At 34.8% G+C, this 27,432-nt stretch overlaps 1 protein-coding gene across 3 annotated transcripts in view; it reads left to right on the top strand.

The window, feature by feature from the left end:
• Positions 1-934: 934 nt before the first annotated feature.
• LOC111503355 (androglobin-like) overlaps positions 935-27,432 on the top strand; it is a 40,052-nt gene continuing 13,554 nt past the window's right edge. The window contains exons 1-7 of one of the 3 annotated variants that reach the window (XM_074177999.1): positions 935-1,137; positions 1,686-1,778; positions 6,971-7,241; positions 12,244-12,612; positions 13,493-13,664; positions 16,694-16,779; positions 20,794-21,006. In XM_074177999.1, the coding sequence (XP_074034100.1) occupies positions 973-1,137; positions 1,686-1,778; positions 6,971-7,241; positions 12,244-12,612; positions 13,493-13,664; positions 16,694-16,779; positions 20,794-21,006 (1,369 nt within the window). In that variant the 5' untranslated portion in view covers positions 935-972. The remainder of the gene's footprint in view (positions 1,138-1,685; positions 1,779-6,970; positions 7,242-12,243; positions 12,613-13,492; positions 13,665-16,693; positions 16,780-20,793; positions 21,007-27,432) is intronic. The other 2 variants (XM_074178000.1, XM_074178001.1) reach the window with 2 other exon arrangements.

Genomic DNA, 27,432 nt, shown 5'->3' with positions numbered 1-27,432 from the left:
TATGACACTGAATTGAAAAACGTTGACTTTTCAGTTCAACTTTTGTAATTGAAAATTCTGATGTGATTCCCAAATTGGTTGAATCGATTGATATTTGGATATGAAAAATCAAATTCGATTCTAACACTATTTTCGTTTTTGATAGATTATGGTAGATGAGACAGATTATATATTTATCAAACATGAGAGGAATTGTCATCTTTTTTGTAACTGAAATACGTCACGAAATCAAACAAAATCAAATTGTTTTCAAGACCTGTTGTTTTCATTGATCTTTCTGTAGAATGTTAATTTTCCACAATTTGAAAAAAATTAAGAGGAAACTCCTTTCAGAAAACTGTACTGTTTATCAGTTGTATCCATTCAGTATGGCAATGGGAAAGGCTCCGTTCTTAAGATAAACAAATTAGCTACATTTTGCGGTTCTCAGTCGAAGGAATTCTGAATTGGGACAATTTTTGGAAAACATAGTTGGTTAATTGATTCCAAAGACGGAGGAAGCCAAGATTTGATCTTCGAAACGTTGCGATTAGTACCTATAGAACTCCTAGCTTTTTCAATGGACAAAATTAGTAAATAAGACAAATTACTGAGGAACATGAATATTTTTGAGTGAAATATTCATGCAGAAACTTATCGTAGAGAACTGGACAAATACAATGTTGACACCTGTATAAGGTTCCTGTTTGCCCTTTCCTTCAGATTGTTCAAGACGGAAATTTGCAAAAATGTTAATAAAACGCTCATTTTTTTTTCGATTCTAGTTAGCTTTTATGTATCGCAGTGATTCAAATTCAACGTGAACATACATTTTTGCTACGACTTCAGAGTACCTTAAGATTCAACAGCTATGCACCTTTATGAAGTTTTTCGAGAAACTCTCCGTATTTGTTACATAACATAACAGCTGTATCCTGGTTGTCACTGGATACAGCTGTCAATGTTCCGATGACATTTCAACAGTAATTCAGTATGACAAGAAAAAAGATTGACTCACAAGTAAGTGTTGATTTTCAGCCACAGAAAGAGCTGTTTTCTCCTACATTTGTTAGCGCCGATCCCAATTCCCTTTCGTTTTCCGAATGGTCGGACCACGATGTTAATGCAGTAAAATGGGACACCGATGATAAAGACAAGGTGAATTATGAATTGAGATTTTTCTCTATGTTATCCCTTCACAATCCAGATTTATTCGAAATTATCATCGGATTATTGTAGGATATAATTTCAAAAATGAATTTTTGATAGCCCAATTTTATCGAGTTTGCTCATTTCTGGAAATATTCTGGTCATATCGAAATTCTGAATGATTGAATTCTACAAACTCAAATCCTCCTAATATGATTGTTTTATCTCAATAGAAGCTTGATGATCTTAGATCAATGTTTTTCAAAATTTTCTATTTTCCATCTGTCCAATGCCTCGTCATAGAACTGAATTTGAATACATTTTATGGGGTGCACCTCAAACGATGAAAAATACCAGCAATAATAACAGAGTTGCTTCTTCTGAGTTCCTGAAATGAGCTGTATAATATATTTCGATTAGTTCCAAAAGTATTGAATACCTATTGATATAGGGAAAGCTCTAATATCTCGGAATTATAACAGTAATGCATAAATAACGCTAACTACCTCATTTCTTATTTACTGTGCATATGTTTCTGATATGTTTTTTATTTTTAGAATTTTTCACTCTATGAAGATCCCCAAACTGTTCATTTGCCTCCAAGCATTCATGGTCATGAGTGGAAGAGATCAACTCAATTATTTCCTGATGTAAGTTTTTTTTAAACTATAAGTTCAATTATTTTGATATGAGTACTTAACAATTTTGGTTTAAATCAGGCATAACGAAATAGCTGAAGAGTGTACTAGACCTGGTTCATAGAATCCATGGATCAACCAGGTATATGTATCTGTAGAGTAGGGAGGATGAGTGTAGACCCACTGGTCTGGACAGGTCACTAGGAGACACCTCCTTTATATTGTCAGGTGTAGGCCAAGACTCACCGAACACACACCCTCTTTGGCAACCTTGAGGTGTGCGGTGGCCTCCGCGAAGTTTTTGGAAGGTGCAGCGACATAACTGTCGTTGCGCGGCTTCTGCAACCTTCTTGGGGTTTCCTCCGTGGAGGCGCACAAGTGAGGAAGCTTTTCCGCAAATGCGCTTACGCCTTGGCCTTTGTATTACATCACGGTAGCGGTAGATTGGTGTGGACATTTTTGTTCCTCTCCAGCTACCGCCTTAGGCTGCACCTATATTGAATCCGTATTTCTCCCGACCCGATATCGGACGACCATCGGACTACATCGGAAGAAAAACAAACACTCAAGTTTTAAAGGCTGCACCTATATTGAATTCATATTTCTCCCGACCCGATGTGAAACGATCATTGTAACTGCCTACACTGGACTCAGTTCGACCCGATAGGTTAAAGTTGAAGATGTGTTTTGGGGGATGAGTGACTCTGAAGATGATTTTTTGTGGTGGCTTATACAAGAAAAGAATGTTCTTCTTTATAGGAGACGTAGGAAAAAGGTATGGGTGCATCAGTTTAATAAAGATAAATCTGAAGGGGAGTTTTTCAAAACTTCCCTACCTATTAAAAACTAGCCGGATAGATTTAAGGACTAACATCGTATGACTATGGAAACATTAAACTATATTCTTGAAGGCATAAAAAACGACATAACTGGCCAGTCTAACTTCAGAGCATGCCTCAGTCCCGGAAAAAAACTTACTATAACAATAAGGTGAGTGAACGTATCAGAGTAGTTCATTAAAAAGGCTAAACAGGCTCAATTCATCAGAGACACATTCAAACTGTACTTCAACGGAATCGGGGCAGTTCCGTGACAAAACGAACGTATTGAGTGACAGCAATTAATTATTTTTCTATTCAATATTATATTTCAAAATGATATAATGCAATTACAATTAGTAGTTATTTGTACTAACATGTGGTAATTTCAAACTTAACCCTTTGTGGACGGAATTATTTTTTTTCGAATTATTCCGAAATTGAATAATCTTAAGGGTATATCGGGACAAGAAAAAAAAAAGAAAACTGATGAATTTTTGATATGTTTTGAATATTTTTCGAAAAAACAGGTGGTTACCCTATGGAACCACTAGGCCACAAACAAATTGTTAAATAACATGGAATGGAATGAAACACTTCCTCCCGTCAGAAAGACAAACCTACATTACATGCAGTACAGTGCCATTTTGTGCGATGAGGTACTGCTTTGGTACTGCAATGTGAACAACGTACTTCAGTTCCATGCTTAGGCATATGTGCAGCTTTATCTGTTCTTATTTCTATAGGAACTCGTACTTTGAACTTGTTGCTGGTACTTGGCTTATCCGTGCTTCTTCTCCCCAATTGCGGCATTTTTGGGTCAGCTCCAATCAAACCAATCTTTCACTAATTTTTCACACTTCACTTCTGTGGTCGTTCCATCTTTTTGTTTCCTTTTTACAGTTTCTACATCTTCAGGACTATGAAAGTTACTTAGAAAAAGTATGGGCTTTTTATCCATCGATTGCAGAGCTAGCACGCCATCTTTACTCGTTCTCCAATTTGAATCACCTCTATTCATTTTTTTCTTCGTTTTGAGATCATCCGGAATACCTTTTCTGTCTTTTCTAGCTGTTCCACATGCATAGATCTTGTCTTGCAGCAAGTCACGTTGTAATTCTACAGGATTAAAATAATTATCAAAATAAACTTAATAATTTTTTCCGACCAAATCTCTCGTGAGGTCATTTATAACTCTCGTTCCAAGATTCTGCTCCCTCAAATCATTGAGTTTCCCAGTATAGATTTGAAATTGGCAGACGTGGCCTGACTGTTCAGCACGTACCCATACTTTGTACCCCCTCTTTATGGGTTTCATGGGCATATATGAGGAGTAAATCATCTTCACTGTCAAAATCATCATTTTCATCATGAATATCTTCTTGGCCATCAAACATATCGTCCTGATCTTCTAAAATATGATCTACTTCATCTGAATCGAGTACCATGTTCATCTCAATATCTAAATCCCCATACTCTGAAACATCAGATCCCTCCGATGGAATATCCTCCAGCAAATTGTAAGCATCATCACTAGTTATTCCACTTAAATCGAAATTTCTATTCATCTTGAGAACCTGCAAAAAATAATCATCATTACCCATCTATCGGCGTGGTGGCACCAAACGGAATCACCAATCAAAATACCAAATATAATTCAATTATTCACATATTTCACAACAATGCATTAGGGAACACATAGAAGTACTCATTTATGAACAAATCAAAATTTTACATACCTTATAATAACCTCAGACAGTTTGCATAATTCGCATTGAAAAACGTTACACTTGCACATCAGCAAACGTGCCAAATATCTGTTGTTTACTAATTCTAAATCCCCACTTCAATTCCGCAAAATGTTCAGCCGATGAAATATACGATATAAGCATCGCTTTGAACCAGGTGGTTCCAGCGCTCGATCACTCCGCCGGTAGGGATAAATTTATAAAATGGTGGTCCCAAAGTGGAACCACTGAGCCACTGTTTATACTTACCTTTCACCAGTAATTGGTCCCCAATAACCTCCCATAGTTTAGGATCAATGTCACGGTTATGATAATCCTTGTTTCGCTGGTCCCAAAAGCGAGGCTCATCTCTCACAAGAATTATCAAAAACTCTTCATCAATTTTATCATTCGTTATTACCCCTCCGTCGGAATGAAAGATCGGACTGAAAACAAACACTTTTGATTTGACTACTCATCGGTCAGTAATCGGTAGTCATAGTTTATTGTCGTATCGGACCACCCTTTCTAATGAAGGCACCTACTTTAAAACTTAAGTGTTTGTTTTTCTTCCGATGTCATCCGATGGTCGTCCGATCTCGGGTCGGGAGAAATACGGATTCAATATAGGTACAGCCTTTAAAATTTGAGTGTTTGTTTTTCTTCCGTTGTCGTCCGATGGTCGTCCGACATCGGGTCTGGAGAAATATGGATTCAATATAGGTGTAGCCCTAGATTAAGGTGGGCACTACTGTCCAGGCTCGGGATTGGATTTTATTTTTGTTGTTTCTGTTCTTGTGTTTGTTTCATTCATGTGTGTTTCCACGAGTAGCAAAGGAAGAGTTAGTCACCTTTGGCAGAGCCTCGCATTACCAGAGGTAGGCTGATTACAATGAGGTTTTGCCCAGTTCCCCAAGGGGATCATTCATAACCGCATATCACCCTGCGGCCATTCAGCAGTTGGCATGATTCCTAACACCTCAGCTTGGGTAGGCTGGTCCACGGTGGCATGTTTTGCAAAGGCTTTTGGGGAATTTCAGTTCCCCTCACCCTACTTATTTCTGCCACTGATCAGGAGTCCGGCGACCCCGTCCGTGAGGCCATATTGGCTTCCCGGACAGGGCCTCCAGTCCCCTGGCTGTTCCCTCATCCGCCACCTGGGGATGTGCCCGATAGGGTAGCCCAACCCACGGGTAGATTAACCAGGTATTGAGGTACCAACATGGACCGTTAATTCTGTCTCTTAATAGACTACAGCAACCATTGATACTGAATCGTCTTTGCGGATTATGGGGATGGACTAGAAATGGATTATGTCTACTCCAATAATGAAAATTCTTCCTATTATATATCCCACGCGTCGCAAAATCATCCTTATCGCTCCATATAATATTTCTATAGAAGTTTGAATCTTGTTTGCATTTATTCATAAACCACCAACAAAACCCCAGTGGTGTATCAGGTTCATCAGATTCCATTGTTTGCACTGGTCTTAACTTAGAAGGAGAAATCTTATGTTTCTTCAAAATTCGTTAGATAAGAGACAGTGGAAAAGCTATTTCTCTAGATGAGTCTCTGATGGAATTGTTTGGATTCACCTCAAAATAGGCTGAAACGTCAATTTCTGTATCTTCAGATGGAGGTGATATGAGCTTTGTTGTTCAGAATGTTATTACGAATCGAAATGGATGATAAAATATAGGGCGTTCCATATGAAAAAATATCCTTCTATGAAATATTTTCAAAATGCGACTGTCTTTTTTTGTTTTCAGCATCGACAAGGCCATTACAATGCAACTAGTTTGTCCATTCAACCGAATTCGTAGAATCATTAATAACGGAGATGACGGTGGCTCTTAAATAAAATCAATATGGTAATGATCAAAGAGTAATTATCTATATATATATATATATATATATATATATATATATATATATATATATATATATATATATATATATATATATATGAAATCGAGAAATCGACAAAGGTTAATGCAGTCGAAGCTGCTGAAAAGTAATTCCATCAAAATCAAAAGATAAATAAATAAGTACCATTCTGATCATTCCCATATGGATTTAAATTTAAGAGCCATCGGTGGACAGCTGTTTCAGCCTCATCGTCAGTACCGGGCAAGTTATTGTTCATCAGCAAAAGTATTTTTTCAACACTGAATCACGCTAAAGTATATATATTTATGCATATTGTAAATTTTCTGCAACCAAGTGTTGTCCAACATTGCACTCAGCTATACCGTACAGATGACATCTGATGAGCCTGTATATTACTGGAGTTTTTCCCAATACCAAATCGTTATTTTTAACACCTCGACACGTGTTTCGATCACCAAGTGATCATCTTCAAGAGGAAGATAAAACTGGAAACTTAGTGAAACTAAGCTATTAATGCTATACTGAAACATGTGTCAAAACGACTCTGACGTCTGTATATTTTCGGAGTGCTTTGTCGATGAACTTTCCCTGTTTCACATCGGACCATACCTATATTATATAATTTATTTCTAATCCCAAGATTTTTTTCACATTTTGCAATCAACCCACCCACTAGTATGGGGATCAAAATTTTTTGAGCTTCAAAAATTTCGGCGCCCTTTCACTTCAGTTTTTTTTATGAACCTTGAGACTTCTTCTTTTTCAGACGGATCTGACGATTTATAATGAGAGGTCTGTCTATCCTGACTTGATGGCTGGCAGCCAGCACCTACTGGATTCGGAATTCGTCCGTAGTTTCATATCCAGCATCGAGATTTTGTGCTATCTAGGCAGCTTTGGGAAGTTTCCTTCTGAGTATACTTCTTCCCAATTCGTCTCCAACACTGATGGTCAGGCCTGGAAGCCGTGGCATCACATATATTCAAATTGCCGAGCTGGAAAAGTAGAGAAACACACACCAAGTGTTAATAAGAGTGGTTTGTATGTTATTGAATTTGGGTTTTCTTGAATGTTGATTGAGACAAGAGCTCAAGTAGACAGGGAGGGGGAAATTAATGATAAATGAACGAGGTTTGAAATATAGTGCATCATTTTTATGAAAGGAAGAAGATTCGTTTAGCTCGTTCTATGTAGGGATGAATATAAGGCTTCGTTTTCAGGAGCTTCGTCGATTCATTTGATGATTTATATTCAGAAGACTTGTCACCGTATTTTAGTTACCTACTGGAGGTTCAGACAGTGTACTATCTCTACCTGTTTTGGACTGCATTTTTGATAAATAGCATATGACAGAAAAAAAACAGATGGAAATTTAAAACTTGTTGTCGAATAAAATTTTCAGGAGAGATTTTGGGAATTGGTTCAAATGCAAAACTGTGCTCTATAATATCAATTCGTTAGATCTGACTCACTCTCAATACTTTCCATGAACACAATGATTGTGTAATACCTAGCAAAAGCTATGTATGTTAGTATGTATATTCTAACTCTGGGAGTAGATAGATTTCTTTCGATTCAGAAATTGAATGTCGCTCCTGTGCCTCACACAATGTAACATTTTGGCCAGACCGTGAGAGTGTTTATAAAAAATTCATCTGCTTGTTCCTTGGCTAGTCGCACCGTCATGAAAAATACTTATTATCGGAATTCAATCAAATGGACAGACAAACATATCAGTTCAAACCTTGAAATCTATAGATTGCAAGTCAAGCAACACATGCGTTTTCCGATGAATCAGTGGTGCGGGTAGTTATTGCGAGAGCTACGGGAAATCGTCACAGGAGCCCGTCGAGACGAGTTCGACGGGGTCATCCCTCAGCCTTCGAGGCTGAGGATGGTGGCCTAAATAGGGGAGTTATTTTGTTTTCAAGCGCGTGGTGAGCCGAAAGCGTAAGCCGATATTGGGTACAGAGAAGTTTAAAATAAAAGTGTTATTGTTAAGACACACCGGGCCAACAGAACTTATGGGTTGGCCCTGAACCACGTTATGGCGTTATGTGAGTGAATTTTTTTTCATATACTAATCAGTTGATATATATATATATATATATATATATATATATATATATATATATATATATATATATATATATATATATATATATATAGAGAGAGAGATAGAGTTCACATATTATTTTGTCTGAGTTCAGATATATGATGGAATCGGCCGATACTTGATGAAAATCCATAACTAACGTATTCCAAAAACACTTTATTGTAAGATTTTCACTAAATTGTTTTACAAAAACGCAACACGTGTTTCGCCATACAATGGCTTCATCTGGCGTGTCTTTCAACTCATTTGAAAGACACGCCAGATGAAGCCATTGTATGGCGAAACACGTGTTGCGTTTTTGTAAAACAATTTAGTGAAAATCTCACAATAAAGTGTTTTTGGAATACGTTTGTCTGAGTTCACTTCCTATTTGCAAAGAGGTTATAGATTGTTGGGTTCCTAGTGTGGGTTGTTCAGCTAGAGTTCAGGTTACAATTAAGAAAGGAAGCAAATTTAAGGTTATTAACCACTCTCCCTAAAGTAAAAGTAAAACTGAAAGTATTTTGTATTGAGTTGGTGCATTTGTAGTTCCTTAGGAGGTTAAATCAATAGTAAATAGCACAGTGAAGTTTTATAGCATTTAACATTTTTTCTGTTTTGTCCATGGAGTCGTTGTTTCACTCATTATACTTTATATTTCAAACCTCGGACTTTTATTTACTGTTGGACTGAGACAAATACCATCCTCTTATAGTGAGATGAATTTAAAAAAAAAACAAAAATTAGAGATCTCTTAGCCAATCTACCGAGAAGAGAAAAGAAAGTAAAAAGTATTTCTGCTAAGATTAAAATTCATTTAGGCATATTCGCCATCGTTCTGGAATCATGATGAGAGAAAACTACAAGTAGGTATACTAGATGATCAGATTTGACAAGATTGGTTCTTCATGCAAAAAATTATCCTGAAATTTTGTATGGTGACAACGGTGAAATAATAATGATATTTGAAAGAGTACTTTATAAAAACCCCTTGTACACGGATTTAATGAACAGCTATTACACTGGTGACTACGGCGGGATTGTATAGTAGGTATATATCGAAAGTACGTCATTAAATAAAAATAACCTAGTTGAAAGCTACGTTACGTTGCAATTACAATTGGTGGAATCAAAATTAGGATTTTATAATTGAGAGAGATATGAAAAATGTTTGACTTGCGATACACGCGATTAGACAATAAATATTTCGAATCGAAATTCAATAAAATCACTTCTCCTGAAGTAGAAACTGGTAAATGCCTACCAAAATGGCTGATACCATAAGTTCCATTCAATATAATAATTTTGTCAGAATATATACGTTATGCATATAAGTTATCGTTTTGATTAAATGTGATTATTTATATCAAGTTGCTGCATAGATTCATTATGAAAATATTCAGAAAGTTTCTCTAAAACATACATTTACGGAAAGTGTAAGTGTACAATTCCAGAGTTTCATGCTGAACAAAATATTTTCTTTTCAATACTGTTAAAAATTCTACTATTTCCTACGAATATCCCCAGCAATTTGAGATATGTCTTGTTTACATCTAACACAAACTGTCATTGCACATAATGAAATAGAACATTTTTCCAGGCGGTATTTGATAATAATATCACCTAAAGTGTCAGTACTACTTCCTCAATCTAAACTTCACCCTTTCATATAGAAGAGGGTGAATTTCTACTTCAATTTCCAATCATAAATCAATGATTTCTCACGGCAAAATTTCCGCTAATTCCAATAGAGTAGTTCATGAAAGACTAATCAATGGACAATTAATTTTCCGTTGTCATACTGCCATTTCCAGACTTTCAAAATGTATAGGCAAGTTTTCGTACTACAATTCGAGCAATGTTGCTCCAGTTTAGAGTTGAAGGATATTAGACTTTTCTCATTTCCATAAATGCATATGTGCGACGAGACATGATAACGAACTCTTTGGTCACAGTTCTCAAAGCTCAATAAATAAGTTATGCCCTTCATAATTTATAATATTTTTTCTATCTAGTAGTCTAAAACTTGTTTAGAGTTTTTATTCTTAGCCAAAATACAACTTTGAGTTGGTCCAAATTTTCGAAAAATTGAACTTGAAAGTGGCTTTTAAAACAACTCGTTCTGACAGTTTTGGACAATTGATAAAACCGGAAGATGGAAAACAAAAAATATGGTATTTGCGGACTGAGCTGTGAGCATTGCGACAAAAAAAATGTTGGTAAAAGTAAGAAAATTATATTAACGCGGTTCAAGGAACAAATTCCATGTAAACGGCTTGGCCACGGGGATCGGCGGTGCGAACGACGAAGCGGGGAGCGAGGCGACCATTCGCGCGACACCGTTTGCAGGCCACGGGCAGTCACGTTCGCCGTTGCGACCAATAGTCCGACAGCGAAATGTCTTTATCGAAATTATCTCGATATTGCTTAGAAAGTAATACTTTTTTGGTTCAAGACCTAATATTTGGAAGAGATTGTGGAGTACATGATTTAAATAAGACTCGGGGTATAGATGGAGAGTTCCACAAGAAGTACGAGAACTACAGATTATATCCACCAGTACACCAGAATTAGTATTGAAACTTTTGAATAAATTCTTATGAATATTCAACCAGAATTGGAGAAAAAAGTTAATGCAGATAGAATTTTAAGTGCCGCTGAAAAATTGTTTTTGACAGTAAGGTATGTACTTACCTATCTATACACTTCCATCTATATTGATCTACATTACGTATTTATCTATATACTAATCTGCATTACGTATTTATCTATATACCTATGTATACAAGTAAAATTCAATTAGCTGATCATATCATCAGTATGAACAACTTTTCTCAAGAAAGTAATGGTCGCAAACGGATTTTTTTATAACTGAATTTATTTGGAACTATCTTTGCCCAAAATATTATCAGCTAATGAAATTTTACCTTGTATATTATTATTTCATGAAATAAAAACACTTTTAGATATTTATGTTATTTATTGCAGAAATCTAAATTATATGACAGTAATTTTTCGTCGGTCGCCGTTGCGCGTGGCTTCATAAGTACATTCCTATGCGTTTGTTTCAGTCGCCAGACGCTTCGTCGTTCGCACCGCGCGAATATTCGCATCGGCCAATGTCCGTGGCCAGGCTGTTAAGGTATGGTAGACCAGAAAAGTCTAGTGTCGCTCACAAGCCTCAGAGAACGGCTACAGAATGAATGGGAAATGCTAGAAATTGTTGAAACTGATATACGACAACGGACTTTCAGACGCTTCTGAAGGTTAATGAATCGAAAAATGCGGAATGAGAGCAGCGACAAAAGCCTCATTCCAAATAGCCCGTTATTTACTCTCTCAAGTAATAATTAGAGGGAGTGTTACTATCTTCATTAGGGTTTGGAGGCCGTCGAAGTTTGGAACTGCATTCTAATGTTTCGCCAGCACGAGTGGCTGGCTTCTTCAGAGGTTTATTCTTTTTGATGAGTCACCGATTACTGGTGATTTCTAGTTCGTGGATTGTATTTATGTTGACTCAGGTAGTCCCGCCTCTCTTGTTGGTGCGTTGCTATTGACCGAAGTGTTTTTACCTGTCAACATTGCATTGCTCTGTTGTCACTTTCATGTTCAACAGCTGAAACTGTGAACACCTTTTCGAGAAAATTGTATCAACATGAAAAAAATAACTTATCGAAAGTACGTAGTCCGCGAAATTTGAAGTCTCGTAATTAGTCATTAACATGATCAGGGTAAAAAGTGTACAGCAGTGGGATTCAGTTTCAAACATCTTCTGATGATGGTAACTTAGGCGGCGTAGAGAGATATTGTTTTTTTATGTTACAAGTTTTTGCAACATTTCTACATTTCCATTTTCCAATAGGACAGGATTCTTGTTTGTTAAAAATTCAACAAACTGACTTATTTCTTATTCTTTTTTTTTCACTAAAGTATTGATCCCTCAGGAAAGTACATAGTTCGGATCTTCTGGATGGGATGCTGGAGAAAGGTCTACGTAGACGACTTCTTACCATTGGACACATCCCAAAAATTGATGCTGCCTTCTCTGCAAATCGACAAGCAGATAACCGCTCCACCAACACGAATAGCTAGTTCCAAAACGACCTCACAAGTGAACATATCCAAAAGAGAACATTCAGAGTTGAAAAAAATCAGGATCAAAGAATCAAACGTGGTCGAAATGTGGCCTTTTTTGTTGTCCAAAGCCCTTATGAAGGTGGCTAGCCTGACTTGGACCGACAAAGAGGAACTGAATGATTTTGATATTATACAATGTCTTACAGGTTGGATGCCGTTTAAGATGTACACCGGAGGTATATTCGCTTCTTAATTCCATTTCATTGTCATCATCTTGAGGGCATAATATCAATTGAATCGAATAAAATTTTTTTTCCTGCGTTCATGCAAATATAAACTAAAATGATGCGAGTGAATTTGTATTTGAAGGAAGAAGAAAACCGTCACCAAAACAAGACTGTACCCCAATAAAAGTTCATTCTTCAAAATTACAAATTATTCTGGAATTCAAGAAAGCATAGAATTTGAGCGGGGTGGGAACCCATGTTTTTGAAAAAAGTCTTGAATATTATGGGACACTGTGATTACCTAAATACAACAAATTATATAACAAACAAATTAAAACTCATAATGGGTATTATATCAACTGGCCAAAGTGAATAAATGAATTTCTTTGGAATCAGCAATGATATTATCGGACACATATTTGATCTCAATAAGAGAAACATATTGAATACTGTTGGAGAACAATAATATACCTATTACTACAAATTTTCTAATGTTTTGATGAGAATCATTCCCAACAGAACCAGTACAACAAGTTTAGATCGAATTTAATTCCAGGTGAATTTCATCTCCAAGATGAAACTTATGCACATTCAAACTGAAAAAAAAATTAATGAGTTATTGATATATCAGACAAAAAAATATTTCTTCATTTTATAACGAAAAAGACGGATAATTCAACGTTTTTTGTTAGGAATAATGAAAAAATACGTTTAGTTCCTATAAAGTTTTTGCATGAACGTTGAAAAATATTGTTTGAGAAATAAAAACTCTGTATGAATTTTGAGCAACATAAAACAATTCAATAGACTTAAATTTAGAAACAGAAATATTTAAGCTGATTTCTCATTTGAGACTTTTGTATGAACATTTTGTATTTGACCATTTCAGGTCTTGGTTTGGAGAAGGTTTGGGACTTTTGTAGGAAACACACAACCAAGTTTTCATGGCCCGAGGAATTGGAGGAATCCAAAAGCAAGAAATTAAAGAGTGTCACCAAAATAGCGGAAGAAGATGAAGATGCCTTCAAGGGAGATTGCTATCTCACCTTGTGTTATTCAAAGTAATGAGTGAATGGAATTGAGTGTAAAAAATTTATTTCGGAAACGAGATGAATATTTATCATCATTTTTACAGAAAGATGGAATGATCAACTATGTATCAAGAAAATCTAATAATGATACGGAATCAATGCAATGAAAACGCCTTTCCCACATCCAGACACAAATACTGTTTGTAGATGCGTGTTTAGAGTTAACATCATCTAAAGATGAGAATTTATCAACTACCCGTCGAGAGAAAGTATTTTTCTGTTTGCAAGTGGGTCCAACACAAACAGAACTACAACACAATTTTCACCGTATTCAATAATAACTTACTCAACTTCAACTTCATACCCATTTATATATAACTTCAATGAATTCAATCATGAATTCATGAGTCAGACAAAATTCCTGCTAATTTTAAAATAGTGGTTCTGGTGTGGGAGAAATGTTTCCACTATATCCATTTTGAATCAGAATTATATTCCGAATAAGTTAAGTTCAACAATGATGATGGTAATGCTGAAATCTGTGAATAATGACTTGTCAAATTTGATTCAAGAAATATCCTGTGTGCTTCAAACCAGACGACTGAAGTAAGGTTCTGTTGTGTTTTTTGATCCGCTTATCGAAGATGACACTGTATAAAAAATCGCTGAAAACGTCTCTCATAATAAAAAGGGGAAAACAAAAAAATGTAATAGCTAACCTGTATTCACTTATTTTTTATTATCATTTTAGGAAATGTTCAAAAACATTCTTATTATTATCATAGCATTTCACGCCTATACTATTTTTGTTCATCTGTACCTGAAAAATTTGACTCAGTTGATAACTGAAAGGAACAAAAAGGAGTCTTTTGAGAGGTATTTTTGTAGTGCATTTTTTACTTTAGACGGGAAACGATACTCTTATTATTAATAAATTCGATTTTTATTCCGATACGTTGTACACGAGAAACATAATTTTCATTTGCAACAATGGTGTACAACACGACTGAACGTGTGGAAATGATTTTTATTTATGGTAAAGAAGATCGGTGTTTGTTAAGAACAACCAGCCAGAAGTACCCGGAGAGAAATATAAGTCATGTGTACATTCATCAACTAGTAGCAAAATTTAAAAAACGGTACTGTCACAAATAAAAAAGGTATCTGAAAAGTTTACTGGACGAAGCAAAGCAAATTGAAGTACTCGTACAGTTTGCAATGAATCATACTTAATCTACTCGTCAGGCAACTACAGTAAACGGATTATCCCGCGAATCTGTAAGGAAAGTACTCAAATTACATAAATTTCATTCATATAAAATGCAAATCCTTCAAGAACTTGGTTACGATGACCCCCACAAAAGAAATGAATTTTGTGGAATTATGACAGCTAGAATTATCGCAGAATTTCGACTCATCAAAAATATTTTCTTTAGTGACGAGTGAACTTTTTATTTAATCGGGCATGCAAATGAACAAAACTATCATTACTGGAGTGACGAGAATCCACGACTATTTAGAGAAGGGCATACGCAATACCCCAAAAAAATTAATTTTTGGCCTGGTATATTGGTACATGCAATTATTGATTTATTATTTATAGAAGGAAATTTAAATGGCGAAATGTATGCTCATATGCTAGAAAGATTTATCGAATTCCGGATAGTTCATGAATTAGAGAATCAGAAAGACATCATGGTAATTAATCTTTAGTGAAAAAAATTACATTTTCAACATGATAGGGCACCTCCTCAATATACAGTTCCAGTTAGATAATGGTTAGATGATAATTAAACCAATCAATGAATTGGAAGAAGAGGTCCTATTAAATGGCCTCCTAGATCCACGGACATATATCTTCTTGATTTCTTTCCCTGGGGTCAAGACGTAAGCTGACTCATTAGAGTAACTGAAGGAAATAATAATCCAAAAATGACAAGTTATTTCCAGAGAAACATTTGCGATTATGCGTCAAGAATTTGAAAATACTCTATTATTGTCTTGAAAAGAATGAAAATAATTCTGAACATTTCTTGAATTGATAATAAAGAATATAATTATAATATAAATGAATAGTGTGTTATTTGAAAAACCAAAACCAAAAACCAAGAAAAATATTTTCAATAAATTTGATAATTCACTATATTTCATGGCGTTACGGTATATTGTCCAATATATTTTCTGGAGTTTCCGAAAAGTTACTGCGCAATATAAAACAATGGAGAGTTCAATTAGTAAGTGATTTGTATTCATAAATATTGCCAACAAACTGAATAATCAAAGAAAAACCATATTTTTTCCGATTTCAAAATCCAATAATTCTTATTTTGAAAAACAGGTGTTTTCAATTTTCCCAAAGAACGGTAAGAAACATCGACTTTTTGAAAAAGAATTGGCCATCAAAGAATGATTCAAATTATTATCCACTAAGTAAATGGAAGCACATACTTTCAATTTGTACTATGAATAGATATCAAGAATATATTTCAATTTATATAAAATAACTATGTGTTCCTTAATTATCAATTATAGGTTTTTTCGATGATGAACATGAAAGAAAATTATCAAAACATAATGTCTTTTTGTGATATATCAAGCGAAACAATATTTCATCAAGATTGATAATCATATTATTTTTCATCTGTGTTAACTTTATCCCTATATATCATTGTAGTGTCTGTCGTCAGCAAACATTAATACTTTCTCTTTTAAGTTGGAATAAGCTAACGAATTGAAAACAAGTAATATGAGTGGTTTCATAATCGATCCTCAGGAAAACCACATAAAATTGATCAGCAACAAATTGCTTCCTATCTAATATAGTCTAGTATAGTCTCTAAACATTGTGGATGAGATTTCCACAACTGTTATTTTCTACTAAAATTTCGTCATCCATTGTATTTAATGCATCTGGGAGATCTAGAGGAAGTATTTTACATTCAGATCCGAAATTTACGTCTACTTGAAATTGTATAGCAAAATCTAAAACTGCTGATTGTGTAGCACTATATCACTAGATATACGAAAGGAGAAATAATGAATGTATCAAAATTTTTTAGACCAGAATCTAAAGGGACAGTCCGCCATAGTATTCTTGTTGATCAGAGCAGAGACATACCCTTGATCAAACCATCGAAAAAAGCAGGTGAGTTCTAGTTTTCGAATTATTGATAGTAATAATTATAAGTCTAATGTATCTATGATAACTTTATTCAAGGGTTAATAACAATTGAAGCGTCCGAAATGAAAAAACATAGAAAAAAGCCCTATCAGGCTTAGCATGGCGAATCCAGCAAAATTGCAAAAAAATACATTAATTTGTAGCTGAATAATTGCTAATTCGTTGCCAAAACAACGATTTTGTTGCTCGTGCCGATCCCTAGAAATCGCAAATAATGCTATCGTGATATAAAGGTAGCAAGGTAACTCAATAAATTATATACTTTTCCTTTGATCTTTACAGTAGATTTAGTTACTATTCAGTTGCTAAACCTTGGATATAGCGAAACATTTTTAAATATTTTTTTTTCTGATCCTGCTATCTTGAAACTGGTTTTTCCTGGAATTAAAGATGTTTTAAATTTGTTGCTTACCAAGAGTATACTCAAATACACCTTGAGTATCAGCAACAAAATAGTTGAAACCGATCGGCCGATTTTAATTTTTTTTTCTTTTTCCTCGTTTTTGCTATCTTGAAACTGGTTTTCCTGAGAGTGAAGTGTTTCAAATTCATTGCTCATCAGGGGGGTACTTGAATACACTCCGAGAATCAGCAACAAACTAGTTGGCCTTGATCGGCCGATTTTCAATATTGTTTTTTATTCTCCATGTTCTTGCTATCTTGAAGCCGGTATTTTCTGGAATACGGAGTATTCCAGAAAATACCGTTTTCAATGTTGCTAACCAGGTGGTTACTCAAATATACCTTGAGTATCAGCAACAAAATAGTTGAAACTGATCGACGATTTAATTTTTTTTTTCATTTTCCCCATTCTTGCTATCTTGAAACTGGTGTTTTCTTTGGAATGAAAAGTGTTTCGAAAACAATTCTGCTCAAACAGTTCAAAGGAGGGATGGAATCAATTCCTATAGAACATGATCATCAGACAAGCAACAAAAGTGAATTTGATGTGCTAGTACCACAAAAAAATAGAACAAAGATCTCTTACCTACATAGGATCCAAGTTTTTAACGTTCTACCCGATTTTATGAAAAACATGAATTACTAAAATTTTCACAAATGTTGAGGTGAAGAGTGGATTTGTAATGTTGAAAGAAAAACCCATTCGAAAGCTAGATATCAGATATTCGTTTTTTTACTGCAGATTAATAGTTGAATCTGATACCTTTTACATGTTTTGATCAGATTTTTGCTTCTTCTCATTAAATCTTTTTTATGTATTGAATGTTCCGTATTAGGGCTAATTGCTGTTTTCAATATTTCAATTTCAAGTTGACCAGAGCGATTAATGAAATAGGTTTTGTTTTCGATACCAAGTAAGGTATTGAATTGGCTTATCAATGCAAATGATCTTCGCTTTTCTGAAGTCAAGTTGGAAACTGAGAGCTTGATCATGGTCTGCAAGGATATTGTCTTCAACATCTTGGTTTACTGTGAACCAAAGAAGATTCAGGTATCTTCCAGGATCTCATATGAATACTTCTAATCTCAATAGACCGTTGAAATAGAAATTTAATAAAAATGACATTACAGTGGTATTTTTGGACATTAGTGAAGCCTACGATAAGATTGGCCATGATCATCTTGACAAAACATTCCTCTTCACGAGGAAAATTGCAGAACATCTTGATGAACCTTCAACGAAATAATTCAATAGAGGTTAAAACTTCCAATAGAAAAACGAAAACAAAACATTTTCTACTCCTAATTTGTATGGCTATTGTTCGGACAGAAACTTTCTTTCCGTACCCATTTTAGATTTTGCTGATGATACTGTATTGATTGGTGAATATGAGAAAAGTGCTAATTCGCACTGAAATTGGCGAAGGCAAATTTTCTGAAATTAGTTCAAATTCAAATAACGATGAAAGCGTAATTATGAATGTCAAAATTCACTGGCATGTCATCATTGACAAAAAAATTTATCCAGTTCATACCTAAAAACGATAAAATGAAATATCTGGGTGTAACCTTTCAAGAAGAGATAGTAAAGGATTCACAAAAATTCATCAACAAATTGAAATCAAATTTGGAAAATCTAATCTTTTCTCATTTGCTCAAATGTAATAAAAAATTTCAAATACTAAACTTTTCAATATGACCACTAATTCTAGTGGACCCTCTCTCTCCGATACCAACAATATGACAAAATCTTCTTTCGAAGAGATGCTGGCGTTACCTTCAGAGTGTTTGCTCCACTATTTTCCAAGAATTCTCTTTGAAACATCATGGGAAGCGTTTCTTCAAAGCTCCAATATAACTCATATCACTACAGAATGTGCCACTTGACAAAATAAGATCCTTCGATGACGAAGCTGACACATGTTTGAAAGAACTGAATATAGTTATCAGCAATGACAAGTGGACCTATTCTGGGTGAAAGTAGAGATATATTCTTAGAGTAAGAGAATATAACATTGAAAAAATTTTGAAAATGAAAGCAAGAGGGGTGGAACTATACAATCAATACACTCCAGCAAATTATTGGATGAAGACTCGAGAGAGCCTGACATCTGAGTGGAAAGAAGCTATTGAAAACACAGGATGTATATTTAGTCTAAGAGAAATAACAGATAGATCCCAGAACAGATAGCAGAAGTACTGTGACTGAAACCTCACGTCTTGGGATATTGTCACATCATTCATCACCTAATAGCCACCACATTATCTAAAAAATTTGAAGTTTGTGGGGAAGTCAACTATATTTCCAATAGTAGCACTAGTAGAATAGACATTAAAACAATATACAGAAAGACGGACATTGCATTTATGTTGAATAAAACAATATCAGTAATATCAAAAATTATGGAGGCTTCAACATCTAGAGCGATCATCAACATGGCTTTCGGAACCAAAGATCAACCGGCGACCATCTATCGTATGTCACTCATATTTGGAATAACGCAATCAAGAAACATGAAGGGTCATAAGCAGTTGCGCTTGATATTTCTAAGGCCTTCGACCGTGTGTTGCATGAGGGTTTGCTGGCCAAACTTCGATCATATCTGTCTGTCTGTTTCAAAATCTGTTTCCGTTAAGCAACTGTCGCAGCCCTACGAACGAAACTTGTGCTAGCTAAGGAATAACGAGGTCTCACCTTTTAACGTGTGATTCCTAACACGGCTTGTCGAATCATTTTTGTGTATGGCTCTCCAGCTTCCTTGAAGAACTTTTCCTGCAAGAGGCCGATAAATATCTCTCGAATACTTTTACCATCAACGCTAGTGTTTCCCAGGGATACAAATTGTCTCCAACTATTTCTCCGAACTGGATATAATAATGTCAGGAGGCACAATTCCGCTTTTTGCTTCGATAAGTTTGTTGGGGGGTTGAAACGGGCACCAATACGTCTCAGCACAATTAATGTCGCTGGAATTGCAAAGGCTGCTCCTCAAAAGCTTGGAACACTGTTCCGAACCAGAAAACTGTAGCCACCTCAGCAACTTTTGATGCTTTATGAATCTCAGATCAGACCTCCTTAGGAAGATGCTGAATTCTATCTAGAAAAGAGCTATACGCCTGCTTGGAGACAATCTGCTGAACTTGACACTGGGGAAAAATGAATCAATGAACCAACTTCCAAATTCTTTGAGGAGAAATAAATAATTAATGGTGGAATGAAAATCATTGGTCTTTTCATTGGTGCGCGAGAAACAATTTCCAAATTTTTTTGTTGATTGTATAAAATAGTTCAAAACGTATTGAAAACTGTAAAATTCATTTTTCTCGCAACCTTGAAATGTTCAGTTAAAATTTTTGGAGTACATTTTCATTCACATAAAGTGCTTATTTTTGTGGTTTATTGATGTGATTGATACTAATGTATTTTCTATTTATTATTTTTTACAATTGTAATTAGCGTAAGAAAATATGTGAACCCTGAAACATCCTCACACAATATGAATTCATAGAGTTCGTGAAGCCTTTATTGAGATATCTTGTTACCTATTGAAATCTATAATGCATATTTTATTGCAGATTTCCCGAGGTGGAAGCAATACAGATGGCTAGATTGGGCTATCGAGAAACAATTAATTCCCCCTTTGGAAAGCTCTGTTCCCATAAGATGTTTGAAAACTGTCGATCCGTTCAGGAGTGTGTACGATAATGAGGTTCTTGACAACCAGAAATCCAGATCGGTAGTAGTTGAGAGTATTACAAGCCATATCACATACGGAAGTTTACCATCAGGTAATTTTTTTATTGAAAAATTAGTTCAAATTTATCATGTTCAGGAAATCGATGTTCAGAGTTACTCGGGCTAGATAAAGACAGTGGTGGGTGTACGTTGGAAAACTAAGTAGTGTCACTCAATCAAAAGAAGATTATATTTATTCTCTGAATAGATACAGAATCAACAGAATATTTATGGATGAAAGTCGAATTGAAATCATAGGTGAAGAAAAAAATGAAATGTATGAATTGAAGTATGTAGAGATAAGCTGATGTCAAAAATCGCATTAAGAAATCTATCAATAAATGACAACATTGGTTGATGAAATTCATCATTCGTAACATATCCATTTTGTTTAAATGACTATTACTATTCATATCTATAAAGACAAAATGTATTTTTTTTGATACAATCGTTGATGATCACTTGAAATGGTCCTGCCATGTAGATTATGTACTTTGTAAGCTCTCCAGTGTGTTATTTGTTCTAAAACATTTCAAACCAGTAACCACGTATTGAAAATATCTTACTTCTCTTCATTTCATCATACAGGGCGTTTCAACGAAAATTTGATCCCCCTGTGAGTCAGAATCGATCGTGTAATCTAAAATTTCAAAGAACACGTCAATTTTAATTTCTAGGGGGACTTATTCTGATATGGAAAACATACCCGAAAATTCAGCCCCGTACGGTCAGCAACTCCTCCCCTATTTTTTCAATAGCATGGGGGTTGAGTGGTATATCATTGGAAAGGACTTTTGTCCCTCTATTACTTCTGTTTTTTTTTTGAAATTCGTTTCTTAGTTATTGAGAAAATGAATGTTGAACGTTTTATTTAAGAAAAAACAGATACTACTTTTGTTGATACTACAACAAAAGTAGTATCAATGGCAACACAATCAACGGATAAAGTGTTCAAAATGACCTCCGTCTAGTTTCATACTGTCGAAACCGTTCCTTACATTATTGAAGATGTCCGGAGTCAGAAATCGGCAGTCCCGAACAATTCTCTGTCGCAGGTCTTCTAGATTTGTAGAATTTACTCAATTAGTAGTAAACGTTTTGAAATGGACGACACTGTTAGTTTTTTCTGCACTGGTAGTTTTTGTTGAATCTAGTCGCAGAACAAAAAATAGATAGTTGGCCACTGTCACTTCGTCACTAATTATTATTCCACTGTGTTCCAAAATGGTTTATTATACTGAAGAAAGAATAGAAATTGTTGCAACCCATTATCGAAATAATGAATATGCTGGAGCTGCTGTAAGAATTTATAATACGAATCATCCAGACCACAACGTGAGCCATATCAATACGTTAAATAGTTAATGAATAAGTTCCGAACTTCAGGTTCTGTTCACAACAAAAAACATGAAGGCTCCACCCGTCCTGTCAGAGATGACGGAGTTGGAGTTGCAGTTTCAGGACATGTTCAAATGGATAATCGACAATCTATTAGACAAGTAGCTAGAACGTCTGGTGTATTAGCTTCTAGTGTTTTTCGGATTTTGAAAGCCGACACATTCCATCCTTTCAAAATAAGGCTTGTTCAGGAATTAAATGAAGATGATCCTGATCATCGACTTCAGTTTTGTGAGGTGTTCAGCAAGAAATTGACCAATAACCCAAACCTATTATACAATACATGTTTTATTCAGACGGAAGTTCTTTCATGTTGAATGATGAAGTGAACAGATATAATTGTCGTTACTGGAGCGATGTGAATCCTCATTTGGTGATAGAAAAGAAACTCTACAAAAAAGAGGATGAAAAACGGATAAAATATCGAGATTTTCTCTTCGAACTCCGCAGACTCTATCCAGATCACTCTGTCAAGATGGTTGTTCTGATTATTGGAGTCCTTGGTGGAATGATGCCCTCTCTACTCTCGAATCTTAAAATCATACCCGGCGTGCCGCACTGAGGCAGAAATCTTAGCCGCACAGATGCAGAAGGCTGTCATTCTTGGCTTACTGCGCTTGCTCAGGGTACATGATTCTCGGACCCAATGATCACTTACTTCACGGTGTGGAGAGTGATTGATAATGCTGGCGCGCCTTCCCGAATGTATCGAGGCTTCGGGGGATACGGCCTGACCAGCGCATATACGGTAAAAAAAATAATAATGATAATAATAATTTTATTTCCCACGACATATTACAGTTAAAAATATGTCTTATAATGAAGATGTAGGTAACAATTAAAAAAAAAAGAATAAAAATTTTGACACACATATATTGGGGTATGAGAACAACAGAGAGAAAACATTGATTCAGATAATAGCAGATACATCTTCGGATCTTAGATCACGACCAGAAGAGATGAAGAAAAATGATTTCACAGCTTAATGACTAATTTGATGTCAACATTTCAAATGTTTTCCAAGGAGCGATAAAAATAGAAGGGAAAGAAGAGAAGGAGAAAAAAAAGGAGGAAAGAGAGAGCATTATTTGTAATCCAGTCGTGACTTCCATGGTCATCAAATAAATAATGTTCGAATTCAAAACGAAATGCTGTTGGCGATAGTTCTAAAAATGTAATGTTCAACTTGAAAATATTGCTGATACAAATTGTGACATTGTTAGAGGAAGAACGTCTGTATATTTCTTTTGTGGGTCTAGGTATAGTAAGCAGTATTTGACGGCGAATATTCAGACTATGAACGTCTGTCCTGTACTTCAATGTCTTATAAAGATAGGGTGGTGTGCTTGATTTAAATATGCTGTGAAACATACACGCCATATGATGACCTCGCCCATTCTACATATTGGGCCACTTCAATTTTTTAAGCTTTTCCGATATAGATATTCGAATGAATTTACGTATACCATATATTAGTCGAGCACATGAAATTTGCACTTTCTGTATTCGACGGGCATCTTCTCCGTTCAAGCAAGGACTGTGGTTAAAGTGTTGAGAGTTGAGTACCAAGGAGTCACAGAACATATTTTTACCTTCACCGACAAAAACTGTCTTTGCGTGTAAATTATCTCAAGAGATGAATATGCATTCTTTAATTGATTCGAAATGTTCTCTGAAACAAATAGATGTGTCTATTGTCAGTCCCAAATTTTTATGAGAATATTTGATAGGTATTTCCATATCACCTATATTCGAAACGACTTGATTATTAAATAACTGTGATATATTTTCTTTGCCAAATATCATAGCGACATATTTTTTGAATTGATTTTCAGAGCAAAATCGTTTGATAATTTTTGTAAGGAATCAAGATCGAAATTGAATGAAAAATATATCTGAGTATCATCAGCGTAAAAATGGAAATTACAGTATTTCAAAACGTTTATAAAATTAGAAGTATATAGTGTGAATAATAGAGGGCCAAGAATACTACCCTGAGGTACTCCACAACACAACTTCATGGAAGTGGATTTCTCATCATTGATTTTTACTATTCGTGTTCTATTGTGCAGATACTAAGCCAGCCATTAGAGAACGTGCTGAACAGCTGAATCTAAAGTAATGTTACATTGATAAGAGAATATCGTGATCTATTAAATCGAATGCCTTCGAATAGTCAAGTAGAATTAGTATGCTCATTTGATTTTTATCAGTTGCCTCTAATATGTCGTCCGAAATATCTGCAAAGGCAGTTGCGCAACTATACCCTTTTCTGAATCCCGATTGTTTGTGTGGTAGGATACCTACTGGTGTTAGACAGAAAGCTACGAATTTGAGTTTTCATTATTATTTCAATAATTTTCGACCAAGTTGGTAAAGTATTAATCGAACGAAGATCACTGTAGTCAATTGGGGTCAATTGGAATTGGGGTGATTTAAGCAAACTTATATAAGTTGAGAAAATAATTTTTGAGAGACATTGATTTATTATATGGGTGATAATGAGTATTATTAGAGGACATCAGAGTTGAATGATTGTTATAGTTATATCATCATTGCCAAATATTTGATATTATGTCATACTCAGTTTCTTCAGAAACTAGAGTATAAACAAAATCGCTCTCAATTCTACTTCTGATATAATGGTTATAATAATGAATCAATTCATTGTTTATTGGCATGCATATATATATATATATATATATATATATATATATATATATATATATATATATATATTATATTATAAGACGTTGCACAGGTGCCTGATGGTTTCACTTCAACTCTCTCTGCGCGGCATTAGCTGGGTTAGTTGTTGTTTTTCCGTTGGGTATCTGCCACACGTACCTACAAAGTCGGAGGTCTGCATGAGAGGAAAGGGGAAATAGATAAGTACTCTTTTTGATGATTCCCATATTGATTTCAATTTAAGAGCCACCGGTAGATAGCTGTTCCAGTCTGTTGGACAAAAAACTTGGCAAGTTGACCACTGTATATTAAAATACTGAAAATAAAGGAAAATTAGTTACAAAAGTTAGTTACAAAAATGATTTGAAGCTTTATAACTCCTATTTAATTATATGCGAGCGCTTTCAACAGCGCTTTCAACGTGATGTCATCATCTAGGCTCAAACTGTAGAACCTATCTGATCACTCCCATACGACTGAAGGTAGTACATGGAAAGTAGGAACTAATGAGATTTTCAGTCAAACACGTTCAAAAAACAAATTTACTCTATTTCACAAGCTGTCGCCTCTGAATAGAGACTTTGTCAAGACGAAGTAATTTGAGTTTCACAATCTAAAATTGAATATTGATGAAGAGATTTCAAAAAATTGACATTATCAATACCAACGCGTCAATTTTTTGAAATCTTTTTATCGATATTCAATTTTAAATTGTGAAACTCAAATTACTTCGTCCTGACGAAGTCTCTATTCAATGTTTTGGCACATTTTATCATCCATATTTGAGTTACACACAAGGCTTGCACTAAGTCTTCTGTCAAATTAAAGAAATGCAAAGATAGCACAGATAAATATTTATTGAAGTTGTTCGATACAAAGGTTTAACTAATACTAACTTATTTCTAAATGACAATATCAACCTGAGATTTTGGCAACTTAGTATGGTGGAAGAACAATTCGGGGGTGGAGGAACGTCATTGGTCAGGCATCTGAATAGGCCCACCCAATAGATAAGAATATTCGCAAATACCAACCTTAAGTTTCTACAGCTAAATGTAAATAATCATGAAAATATTTGCTACTGAAGCCGATTGAAAAGGTCATTAAAGTTTATGAAATAGTACAGAGCCAGACTTAATCTGTCGGTCAATTTTAGGAAAACCCAAAACGGCAAATACAATAGGGTAGTTAAATAATTCTACTGATATACAGGAAAAACCAAAAACTCCCAAATTATTTTTTGCCAATATCTTCTTTATTCGCAGGCATATTGAAAATCTATCTACATTTTGCTATTGGCACTTGATGTGGGCTATCAGAATATGTCCATGAATTTTTTATACAGGGCGTCATCTGACTTGGGCCACCCCTTCTTTGAATTTTTTAATACGGACTTGTATTTTTTGTTGTAGTTTCTGTATCGTCGACGTTCACTTCATACTGAGAAATTAAAATCAATTTTATATTTCGGGATGTTTTGGTAATATTTGATTATAATTGTGTGAATTATTCTCTTTTAAATTACGGCCGTGGAAATTGGTTGACTGAGTTGAATAAAAACACAATAGCAACTTTCACGTCTCCCTATGTCCTGTGGAGTTTTTCGAGAGTTTTTTTTCTGATTATCTCAAACATATCTACATCAAAAATATATTATATGTTATAATATATGTATATATAAGCAGAAAAAGAAATAGCAATAATAACATCCGAAACGAACACTATAATTGTAATGAAAATTGAAATGAAGTTTATATACACAAAAAAATTAATGGCGCAATGAATCTTCGAAATGGAGTTCTTCCATTTCGAGACATTTTTGAACTCGGTTTTTCATATTATTTATTGCCCTTAATATACTTATTTGCTGTATCGTTGCGAAATCATTGGAGGAACATGTGAAGGACTACAATTCGAACATTTATTGCGCCATCAATTTTTTTGTGTATATAAATTACTTCATTTCAATATTTATTACAATTATAGTGCTCGTTTCAGATGTTATTATTGCTATCATTTATTTTTCTGCTCATCAAAATACATATAATATATTTTTGTTGTAGATATGCTTCAGATAATCATAAAAGGCTTTCTTATTCGAAGTTCATAGTAGAAAACGCTCAGAGCAATGGAAATGTGAAAAAATATGAAGGTACCTGAAAATGGAAAAAAAACTCTCTAAAAACTCTACGGTACATAAGGAGACGTGAAAGTTGCTATAGTGTTTTTATTCAACTCAGTCAACCAATTTCCAAGGCCGTAAATTAAAAGAGAATCATTCACCAAATTATAATCGAAAATTACCCAAACATCCGGAAATATAAAATGAAATTTAATTTCTCAGTATAAAGTGAACGTCTATGATCCAAAAACTACAACAAAAAATAAAGGTC

The sequence above is a fragment of the Leptinotarsa decemlineata genome, unplaced genomic scaffold, assembly GCF_025532065.1.
Source record: "Leptinotarsa decemlineata unplaced genomic scaffold, Ldec_3_MD MMD2_tig00003335_RagTag_RagTag, whole genome shotgun sequence".
NCBI classification, from domain to species: Eukaryota; Metazoa; Arthropoda; class Insecta; order Coleoptera; family Chrysomelidae; genus Leptinotarsa; species Leptinotarsa decemlineata.
Note: the sequence above shows the minus strand (reverse complement) of the source record. Positions and strands in the feature narration are given on the sequence as shown.